Genomic DNA, 10,669 nt, shown 5'->3' on the forward strand with positions numbered 1-10,669 from the left:
CGTATGCGAATATTTAATTACGTTACGTACGGTGTGCTGGAACTGATTTTCAGAAAGATATGCTTAAACGTGCATGCAATTTTTATAAGTCTGCACGCCGTTCGATTCTTCGTACTGGAAATATTATTAAGTTTCCCGCGGGATACGGGAAAAAACCGTTCATAGAATTAAGGTCGAATTTCTACTTCCCTAACTCAGTTTCACTATTTCCTTTTATTTTTCTTTCGAGTTCGACACACACGGTCAGCTCGGTAATTTCGGGAGACGTGGAGACATTCGTCTCCGGGATTTTTATTTTTTCGGGATTCGGCGAGTAATTAATTTAGGTTTGGGGCACCGAAGCGAGCACGTGCGGACAATGCGGGGCGGCATTTCAAAAAACAGTTGTTGCGAGGACTCGTAAAATTAAATTGTGTGAAATATGATAAAAAGTTAAAGACGCACGCCGTAAACAACGCTACGTTAAGGAGGAGATGGGGCGGGAGGCTCGAGGATATCGCGCAAACTTGGAACTACACTTTTATATCAAAAAGTTTGAAAGTAGTTCGAGTACTTACTCACTGTTTCGAGCTTATAATTAATTACCAACATCACACGGAGACGCTTTATTAGGTTTTGCCCCAGGTTCTTCGGGATAATAGTCTATTAACACTTTAAATTATATTTCTTGCTACTTTGCTTGCTGCAACTACTTTGCTTTTTTGCCACTCATATTTCTCCGTCTCTGCGCTCGAGTTTGCTTTTATTTATTTCCTATAATAATGCTTCCGCAAGCATTGAAGTAGAAGCATTAAAAATTTATTTTGTTGGTACAACTTTTACAAGCGTTGCCATATAGTGATAGCCTCACAAGAAAGATAAAAACTAGAAATAATATTCAACGCAGGAACAAATACGATGTACGAGGCATAGAAGACGAAAGGAAACAAACTGAAAAATAATAATGTACATTATAACAAGCGATAAATACGTTCTAGTTATTTGTTGATCGTCTTTTATCATTAAAACGATATGTCAAAAAAAGTGAGGTTATAACGAACTGCCGTAATGCACACTTGAACAAATTAATGTCACGAAGAAGCAAAAAGAACTGAACGAAATACGGAAATCCAAAGATGTGACAGATGCCATTGAATCTGCGCATATTTGTTGATTCTCTGAGTCTTACGTCCCCGAAAGTAAAAACACGATCAATTAAGAATCAGATCAATTTATCGTTCGTTATAAAATTAAAACTTAGTAAAACTGGGAAATCGAATACTTGAAAAATTGAGAAATTTATAAATCGAAAAATCAAAAACGTTAAAAATTGAAAAGTCGAGATGTCAAGAAATCGAAACATCAGGAAATCGTAAAATCAAAAAATAAAATTGAATAAATCGAAAAAGTGAATTATCAAAAAACTGAAAAATCGAAGAATCTTAAAAAAATCGAAAATTAAAACACTGAAGAATCGAAAAATAGAGAAATCGAAACATCAAAAAAATGAGAAATGTCACATTTAAAAATATAAAAATTGAAAAATCGAAAAGCCGAAAAGTCGAAAAATCGACAAATCAAAAAACCCAAAATTTAAAAAATCGAAAAATTGAAGAATTGAAAAACTGAAAAATCAAGAAACTGCAAAATTCCAAAGAAGAAATGACGAAAAATTGGGAAACGAAAAATTGGAAAATAAAACGACAAATTGAAACGTTATAAGGTCGAAAAATCTAAGTTGAAATACATGACATTAAAAAAAATTGAAAACTGGAAAATTTCAAACTTAAAAAATCGATAAATCGTAAAACCGAAAGTTTAACAATCGAAAAATCGAGAAATTGAATAATCGAAAGATCGGCAAATCAAAACATCCAAAAATTGAAAAACGTAAAATTTAAAAATTCAAAAATTGAAATGTAAAATTTGAAAAATAGAAAAATTAAAATTTCGAAAAAATGTTGAGGAGGGGCATGAACGGATAAATTTTGATTAACGATTTGCCATGCTTCTGATAATCTTCAAACGTTCGTAAAATTTCAAAACATCCGATTTTGCAATTTCAAAGCTAAATTGATTTTTTTCCAAAAATGTAGATACTTAAGGCAAAAACTCAAGACGGATTCATAAACCACAAATGGAGAAGTACGTCATTTTATAAAACTATTAAATAAACATTTTCTATTGTAAAATTTGAAGATAACGTCGTTCCAAAATTTTGGTTAGTAGCATTTCACTTTCCACAGAGATTCCCAACATACATACAAAATTTGATAACAATCGATTCGGTAGTTTCGGAGAATATCTGTCAAAATCCGGACAGACGACAGACAACGGACGAAACAGTTCGCTCAAACATTAAACACAAATATTTTTTTAATTTTCTAGTTTTTATTTAGTTTCCATCACTTCGACCCAACTTAAAAATTCTGGCGACCTATAATTCACGAATCTTCTTGAGTCTGAGTCTCCTTGTAGGCCAGCTCAAGAGCATCGATCATCAAACCGAACAACTCCGAGCTCATATAGTACGGATTGTAGCGGCTACCGTCATTCATATGTCTGTCTTCGCAGAAACATACGATAAGAGTTTCGACGACGGTCTGCAACAGAACTAGTGATTGGAGAACATCCACGACGCTTCCCAAATTACGTTCATCAGCGACACGTAGAAAAACGTTATCGTACCAGAGAATATCAACACAATCACTGCAAGTCTGGCGCCGGACGCTAGCTCCAGTTGCTAAAAACGTACAAGAATTATCTTCCACGGTTGATGGGCGAAATTAGTGGACAGAATAAGCCTCACAGCGGTCATTAAGGTAAAGACGAGTAAACTGCAAAGCAAGAAGAAGAAGGAGGCCATGTGCATGCAAGTACAAGCTAGATTGTCGATGGCGATGATGTCGCACATAAACAACCACACCAGTCTAGCAGTTCTTAGACCAGACGGATGGAGACTTCTGCCGTGAAGAGCTAAAACGGTTCCAGTGACAAAGTGCGGGTGCGAGTGATCGTACCTGTCATAATGTAAGCTTTCTTGGTGAAGTACGAAGCGTGCGCTTTCACGAGCTCGCAGCACTGGTTGAAAAGCACAAAGCAAATTTTGTTGTTCTCAAAACAAGTGGCGATGGGCATAAATATGCGCACGAAGGTAAGGACGCAGGATCCAGCCCCGACGCTGCCAAGGTGGTACCTTAAGGTCACCCATACGCTCCTGAGGTACGCGCAGTGCGGAGGTTCTTCTCTGAAAATCACTAAGAGTGCAGTACGGTGGATCAGCGGCGAAGTACCTCATTTACCTGGTGAAGAAGTGTGCAGCGGTCACTCCTGCGACTATCATACACTGACACCCGTTGGCCATTCCGTGAAGCCAGTAAACCATCAAAAACAAGAACACTGCGTACCAAGTGTGATAACTAAAATTTACCTCAAGTACGAAGGATCTATCTGAGACGAAAGTACCTCATGTGCGCGAGTTTGACGTTGTCCGCACAGAATTGTAACACTAATATCATGTAAACCAGTGCCGCGTCCACGGCGAACACGAACGCGATGCTCTAAAATTAAGAAGCTACAAAGTATTTTCTTCGTGGTCGCGGATAAGTTACAATCAAGGGTTGGAATAGCAGTACTGGGGCTTTACGTATCATTTTTATGGCTTGCGCGTAAAGACCAATGACCAAAGTGAAGGAGTCACCGACGAGAATCAGGACTATGACCACGGCTGCCAAGTAGATCAGGGTTAACACGCTCGGTAACATGTAAACTATCTTGTAATACTTGAAAAAGAGGAACCTGGAATTTGGCGTTAGTATTGTTGAAATTGAGGGGTTGAGGAAGTACCAGCTGTTTATCGATATGAGTGTCACGAAAATTATTCCTGCGAACGTGAGGGTCATACTTGTAATGTGTGCGTTTATCAAGTAACAGAGGTACATTAGGAGACAAAGGACTGAAAGTTTAACAGTCAGACAAAAACTAACACTATTTTATAAAAATAAAAACAAATTCATTATGAATTGGTGGGGATGGTTAGCCAATTTTTGGTTGACTTTTTACATGATAGTCCTAACGTACATAGAAAATTTGACAATATGGTCCAGTAATTTCGGAGATTGTGTCTGATAAAAATTGATACAGACGAGAGACAGACAGACAGGCAGATAGACGGAAACGGGAGACCACTTCTTTCGTATCTAGAGGTCATGAAATGTGGAAAAAACATGAAAGTGGCAAGTAGGTAGTTTCAAGGTTAATTTGTTTCAAACGAACACTTTGTATAAATCAGTAGGAGGCCGTTCAGGGCAGAAAATACTGCTGTGGTGCATAGTAAATGATATTATATGGCTTTTAAAATATATCTCTGTTAAGTGACTTACACAAGGCAACTAACATCATGGCAAGAATTGTAGACATAGATTCCAAAGAGTGCACAAGAGTTTCCTAGAAAAACGTAAGAACTTTGTTCACACCAAAATCAGTTTGTACAAAAATTCCAAAAAGAATATTTGAATACTTTACATAAAGAAGTCTCTCAAGTCTGGAACGTTCCATATTTTCAGGAAAACATCTTCGATGAACCAGCTTTCTACGATAATTACTTTCCCAATTAAAAAAACAAAAAAAAAAATACCTGGCATACTTTTCGGGTGCTTTACAATCCTCCTCTCTAATACACATACCCCTATTCTTTTCATACAAGAAAATTCTAAAATTCGCAACCATCAGCAGTGAAATTTCCTAACATCCGAAATCACTCACGGGTAATCTGTATAATCTGTAACCTTGCACCCTTCGCTCATATTTGTAATGTAAACATTTTTTATTCCGCACACGTTACCGCAGGCATCTTGTCCGTACAAACCATAAGTTAAATTCTTGTCCCAGATAACGACAACAGTAAACACTACCTTTAAACGGCATTATAGCGTTACAAAAAGAAATATCATCGTACCAGAAAAGACACGTTGATGAAAAAAATGACGTCAAAGAATTTGTCGGTGCACCTCCTGTTCGCGGCCAACTCTGGTATGAAATAAGGGCCTCTCGATTCGATCCTTCTGAATTCGTGAATCTGGAAGGAACAACGCACTGAAAAGAATAACAAAAATTTGATAATATCTACCGGAAGTGGAGGGATTTTCATATAATCAGGTTCGCGCGCATGCCGCCGCATGTTTGCGCCCAATTGGTCGACGATATTTCGCAGGAAATTTGAATATGGATTCTGTCACATAATTCTGACACGCGTCAATTCGACGTCATGACGAAAAAGGTATGAAAGTCGTGACGGGTCCCTGTTTATTGATCAGTAATTTCACGTAATGCAGTGTGTGCTGTATTCTCTGAATTATGGAAATTGAACATCGTAGATTCATCTCCATAATTTATTGCTGCTCGAGTTCACTGCATATGTTTGAATATTGCTCAGATTTAACAACATGAGAATGGTACTAGATTGAGCCCGAGTGCAAGGAATTTAAATTTAAGGATTCAGACATGACATACGCAACAAAGAAAAAAAATAGTACCAGTTGACTCTGATGCAAATCTAATATTACTACTAGATTTTTGTTCATGTTTTTGCTTCTTTACTGTTCGTTTTGATTTTCTCCACTTTTCGTTTTTAAAGTATGACAATATTTATGTTCTTTCGTCGTTAACCTTTACTGTCCACGCTGAGCCGCTGTTTTCCTTAATTAATTACGTTACAATTTTGAAAAATAAAATCGTGCGTACCTACCGGGTTACGTCCTTGAATAATCTGACATCCGCACCCTTTTGAATAATAACTCGCTGATAATATTTCATCCCGCAACTCAAATTCAACGTAATAATAAATTAAGAGTCGCACTTCCTATTGACGCAAAACTTCATATTTTAACCCCGCCACCCCAGAAGGTGTTATTTTCGAGTCCTCTCGCCCCGGATCGTCCATCATTAATCATGTTCTCGGCGCTAATTTTGCGGCGGATTAGAAGGTATTTTTCCAATTTTTTCGCACCACCTCTAAATAAATTCCCTCTCGAAAAATGAGCGAACGTGTTTGTTTTGGAAGACTACAAGGGCATTAATAACCGAGCATTCAAAGTTTTTTTAATGGAAAAATTAATTATGACAGAAAACAAATAATCCCACTGTCTGAAAGTCTGAATTGGTTTAACACATAATTTAATACGGATTACGGCGGTGCCGTGTATGAAAAGCGTTTTTTGTACCGGAGTATTCCGGTGTTAAATTGGATCGCAACGGCGAGGAATGAAACAAAAACACTTCGAAATTAAAGCGGTTATTTTAAAATAATTTCCAGCCAAAACACTACTCGGCTCGTTAAATATTTAGTGTTTTCGCACGCTCGCGATTTTTTCGAAAAACGATGACAGAAATCGGAAGATCGCCTAAACAAACAAGAAAACGAGTCTCCTTTTATCCTCCGACGCGCTCGATACGTACAACGAGAACCTGTAAGGTATCGTCAAGGGTTCAAGGAGGTAAAACAGTGTATGTAATTAAAACTAACTGTATCCGCAGCTGCAATATTACCGTATAGATTAAAACCTGCACATCTAAAATATAGGAGTATTAATTTCGTCGAGAAAATGCAAGCTAGGATTCGTAATTATTTGCAGGAAGCAAAATATTTGGATTATACATGTTTCTGGTCGTATTTCTCTAAACTATAAAAACCACTATGCTTTTTTGCGCCAACAGAACTGCCTCGTTATTATTGTTGTGAAAAAAGTCTATGTGTTCAGTTATAGGTCATTCATCCTTAAAAATTCCCTATTCGCCGCCTTTTTTCGTCGTCGTCCCCCGGAAAGAAACTATACGTCCAAGGAACGAATTGTCTTTTAGATTTCTACAAACTAAGTAATAGAAAAAACTCGCTAAAAGATGCAATTTGAAGAACATATTCTTGCATTAAATTGGATCGCGGCGGTGACAAATGAAACAAAAACACTTCGTAGTAATTAAGGCGAAAACGCTAAACGGTGGCCCGTTCGGGAGTCGTCGTAACAATTCGCTCCATTTCGAAGAACAATAATATTTTCGCGCGAATAGGATTCGAAAAGCGGTTTCAAATTAAGCGAAATGCTGTTAGTCGAGGTGAATAATAATAAAATGGGTCTTAATTTCAGTCGGGAGATGCAGACGTGATTATGGAAGTTAGTGTATAAATAACGGCGTTGCCACCCCGCGGTGTTTAATTATAATGATAAAAACATAAATTGCTGCTTTGTTAAAAGGAAAATTACGATTCCGGACAACGTTTCCAGAATATTCGTTTTGGATCTTTCGAAACGAGGGGATGGATGTTTTATGAAAGGCAATAACAGGATGATTTTAGTCGAGAGCTCGGGTCAAAAATGCGAGATGTTTTCTTACGGGAAAGTAAATTTTTTGATCTGTTAGCACCCAAGAATAAACGAAAAAAGTTATTACAGACGCGCTGAATTTAGAACGAAAGTTAAGGGAATCAAAGAGAGGAATAACAGATTATAAACAAGAAAAATACGGCAATTTTCACAACGGCGGCAAGATTCTGCTTTTTAAGGCAACACGTTAAACAAGCAGTGTTTGTCAGTATTCTCTCTCTTTAAAGTAGTTATTTACTCGAGGAGAAATTTTCTCTTTGGTAACCCACATATTTATTCGATTCACGAAAATTTGATCTAGTTTGCAAGTTACAGCTCTTTCGGGGCCCCTTGTTATACAAATTTACACACTCGCAGGAATTCCGTTGCCGATGTAAGTTAAACCCTTTAATTCCGTCCTTGCGGTTGAGCATCATTTATGATTGGGTTGTTTGTCCACGTGATAATGTTGATTTTTCTCGTCTTGATGAGAAACAAACATTAAATCACAATTTTTGACGTGGCTGTCAAAATCGGGATGTATTCGAAGGATATCTTCCAAAAGAATTTTTAATTCTAAGGTAGACCTAAATTGCGCATTAAGTCGGCATGGATGGATTAGAACGAGACGAAAACGATCCAGAGTACAAAAAAATTCCTCCTGGTTCGGTACGTGTTTGCAGTATGACGAAGATCGAGTACCGAACTACGACAAACGTTTCAGGTTTACGAATTCAAAGGAATCGATTCCAGAGAAAAAATCAACATACCAGAGATACCAAGAAATCGCCAATGCACGAACATTTTTTGTTGTTTTCCAGTGCTGTTGATCTGCTTGTCCTCGGTAAGTACCCTCGGAACGTTGTAGACGACAGATTTTTGTTTCGTAGTTGGGCCTCGCGATCTATGTGGCCGTAAGTGTCGACGTGAGAAGATTCGTGAACGGAGAAGACGAATGTGGTAACATATGTGGAATCGAAAACACCAAAGTGTCAAAACCTGATTGTGAGCCGCAGGATTATACAAACATGGCGTAAGTACCGCAAGAAGAAAGCACAAATCTTGACTTGGTTCTATTGACAGGATAACGTCCTACAGCGACAGGAGTTGCGTCCACGAGTGCAAAGACGATAGGTGATAACCGCAGCTGAAGTCGTTGTTTAATTTAAGCTTCTACTTTTAGAGTGTTGATCTTCAATCGCTGCATCTCTAAAGAGAACGACATCGAAATAGACGTTCTCGTTTATGTAAAGTATCACGCTGTTGTCAATTTTAATTGCCCCTGTAAGTTTTCTGGTGTTACTTTGCCTTTGTTTTCAGTACATTTTTAACGTAATATTCAAGAGTGGAGTAAGTGCGTTGGTGATGGCCCTGTTGGCGATTGGTAAAAAAGCGTACCCCAAATACATTTCGTTACATTACCGAATTTCAGGCTTCATCTTAGTCGTGCTAGTTGCTTTTCGGTACGCGACGGCTTTCACGTTTTGGTTCTTCGTAGTCGTTATGATTCTCTTGACTGCTGCGTTTGCCGGACTATTCTGGTAAAATGTTGTTTCAGTGTGAATTTTATGGAATTTCTACGTTTAGGTACCTTTCCATGATTATACAGGCAATCATAATGACGGTTATACTGATAATCTATTTTGCTTTTTTGTTTATACTTTTATGGACCGGCCGACACAAACTCGTCATCGCTCTTATACGGGAAGCTTCGATCGCAATTTTTAATATCCCAATACTTCTGGCTTTTCCCGTTACGGTAGTATGCTCGCATCAGGGTAACAATACATTCTGACGGTGTCGTTTCAGACGCTGATAATACTACTCGGCCTAGACGGTTTTACGATTTATCTTGTGATGGCGTATTTATCTAGTACTGAAGATGAGATCAGCGAGGGACTGCTGTAAGCATCGAATGTTTTACTCGATGACGCATTTATTTAACGTAGTTTGAAAATGCGTCAATGCAAAATTTTGCGTGTATCCATTGTGGTGCAAATTGTAGCTGCAAAACAAAAACGTTCTTATTTTTATCGATTAGAGGGCAAATATTTGCACCACAATATACGCGCACCGAAATCCGTATCTATTACGTCTACGCTTCAGGACCGCCTTCTGGCTTCTTTGGGCAATTGGTATGATCCTAATGCACGCTTTCGTGAATGGGTTCCAGTGGATGGTCATCGCTGGATCCGTCGCTGGATACTACTTTACAAAGTGAGAGATCAGATTCGTTGTTGGTGCCTTATTGACGTTTGTTTTGAAGGGATAAGTACCAAGTGGGCAACACCGAATTTGTCAATAGTTTCTACGTGACGATTCGATACCACCTCGGTACCATAAGCGCAGGATCCTTGATAATAACTATACTTTCGATAATTAGGGCGGCCGCAGAATTGGCAAGGGACAACGTCGACGATGCAAGCGTTGCCATCGTGATACTCTACTACTGCTTGTTGTGTTGTGTCGCTTGTATAGAGGAAATTGCCGACTACCTGGCCAAGAAAGCTTACATCATAACAGGTGCGACACTCGACACGTTTTCTCGTGCAAAATAGAGACCGTTTCAGCTATGCACGGCAAGGGGCTGCTGAACTCTGGCACGCGTGCCGTCAGGTTGATATGCATGTTCCTCCTAGACCTCGTGATGGTAGATCAATTCTCCTACTTGATGGTAAATGGGGCAGCGATGGTGATTCTTCTCATAACGTTGGGAATCGGGTTCGCGATGCACTTGGTAATGCGCTGACTAAAACTTTTGCAATTATCAGAACGTTCATTTGCAGAATGACTGGAGCGACTATTTCATCTTCTTGATAATACTGGGAGTATATCTTATTTCAACGATTCTGTACTTCTACTTTTCGTTGCTGAACGTACGGGTCGTATTCGTAAGCTTATTTGCGTTAACAGATTTTCATTTCAAGGCTTCCATCGAGACGACGTTTCTGTGTTTCTGTGAAGACAAACTGATGAACGACGGAAGCTCCGCTCGCCCTTATTATATGACGAAGAGTCTTTCGAATCTCATGGTCCAATGCACGGACGTAGCGAAAGGCAGGCTGTTCAAAAGACGAGAAAAGCGTCTGGAACGACAACGACGTAGTGAGGACAACAACTGACGCAGATGAAAATACGGATTATGGAAAAATTTCACGTGAATAAAATATTAATCTCGAGCAAGTTTTTTTTTTACTGTCGTGGGGCGAAAAACACTAGAGCGGAAAACCGCCGTGTCTAGTTATGGATTGTTCAGGAACTGTTACACAGAGATCTCCTTTTGTTACGTCTGACAGTTAACCGTCGGTGAGTTCGCAACGTTTGACAGTTTG

At 38.7% G+C, this 10,669-nt stretch overlaps 2 protein-coding genes across 4 annotated transcripts; one reads left to right on the forward strand and one right to left on the reverse strand.

Annotated features, from left to right (window-relative positions):
• Positions 1–2,389: 2,389 nt before the first annotated feature.
• Positions 2,390–5,216, reverse strand: LOC135128254 (choline transporter-like protein 3). Of its 2 annotated transcripts, XM_064055154.1 has the most exons (14): positions 5,108–5,216; positions 4,937–5,056; positions 4,744–4,892; positions 4,625–4,690; positions 4,504–4,570; positions 4,362–4,425; positions 3,826–3,934; positions 3,591–3,777; positions 3,445–3,539; positions 3,282–3,398; positions 3,000–3,226; positions 2,789–2,955; positions 2,633–2,722; positions 2,390–2,582 (listed from the first exon to the last, which is right to left on the reverse strand). In XM_064055154.1, the coding sequence occupies exons 1-14, from the start codon at positions 5,156–5,158 to the stop codon at positions 2,424–2,426; spliced, it is 1,668 nt and encodes a 555-aa protein (XP_063911224.1). In that variant the 5' UTR covers positions 5,159–5,216; the 3' UTR covers positions 2,390–2,423. The 2 variants fall into 2 exon arrangements, with proteins under 2 accessions (XP_063911224.1, XP_063911225.1); XM_064055155.1 differs by lacking the exon at positions 2,789–2,955 and having other exon boundaries at positions 2,446–2,582.
• Positions 5,217–7,648: 2,432 nt separating this feature from the next.
• LOC135128255 (choline transporter-like protein 1) lies at positions 7,649–10,489 on the forward strand. 2 transcript variants are annotated; one of them, XM_064055157.1, is made up of 15 exons: positions 7,649–7,731; positions 7,919–8,006; positions 8,062–8,181; positions 8,228–8,370; positions 8,421–8,471; positions 8,521–8,584; positions 8,658–8,721; positions 8,770–8,878; positions 8,925–9,096; positions 9,147–9,241; positions 9,444–9,554; positions 9,604–9,860; positions 9,908–10,074; positions 10,124–10,213; positions 10,265–10,489. In XM_064055157.1, the coding sequence occupies exons 2-15, from the start codon at positions 7,947–7,949 to the stop codon at positions 10,457–10,459; spliced, it is 1,698 nt and encodes a 565-aa protein (XP_063911227.1). In that variant the 5' UTR covers positions 7,649–7,731; positions 7,919–7,946; the 3' UTR covers positions 10,460–10,489. The 2 variants fall into 2 exon arrangements, with proteins under 2 accessions (XP_063911227.1, XP_063911226.1); XM_064055156.1 differs by lacking the exon at positions 7,649–7,731 and having other exon boundaries at positions 7,853–8,006.
• Positions 10,490–10,669: the final 180 nt, after the last annotated feature.

This window comes from Zophobas morio, unplaced genomic scaffold (genome assembly GCF_036711695.1).
Source record: "Zophobas morio isolate AGI-343-1 ecotype UQ-CSIRO unplaced genomic scaffold, CSIRO_AGI_Zmor_V1 ptg000012l, whole genome shotgun sequence".
Taxonomy (NCBI): domain Eukaryota; kingdom Metazoa; phylum Arthropoda; class Insecta; order Coleoptera; family Tenebrionidae; genus Zophobas; species Zophobas morio.

Bases quoted from the DNA above. Each gene is read 5' to 3' on its own strand.
- LOC135128255 (XM_064055157.1), top strand. From the start codon at position 7,947: ATGGATGGATTAGAACGAGACGAAAACGATCCAGAGTACAAAAAAATT. The intron at 8,879-8,924 runs GTAAAATGTTGT...TTCTACGTTTAG, and splicing joins GCGTTTGCCGGACTATTCTG to GTACCTTTCCATGATTATAC. The intron at 9,555-9,603 runs GTGAGAGATCAG...TTTGTTTTGAAG, and splicing joins GCTGGATACTACTTTACAAA to GGATAAGTACCAAGTGGGCA.
- LOC135128254 (XM_064055154.1), bottom strand. From the start codon at position 5,158: ATGCGGCGGCATGCGCGCGAACCTGATTATATGAAAATCCCTCCACTT. The intron at 4,571-4,624 runs GTATGCCAGGTA...TAATTATCGTAG, and splicing joins GATTGTAAAGCACCCGAAAA to AAAGCTGGTTCATCGAAGAT. The intron at 3,227-3,281 runs GTAAATGAGGTA...AGTGATTTTCAG, and splicing joins GCTGCACACTTCTTCACCAG to AGAAGAACCTCCGCACTGCG.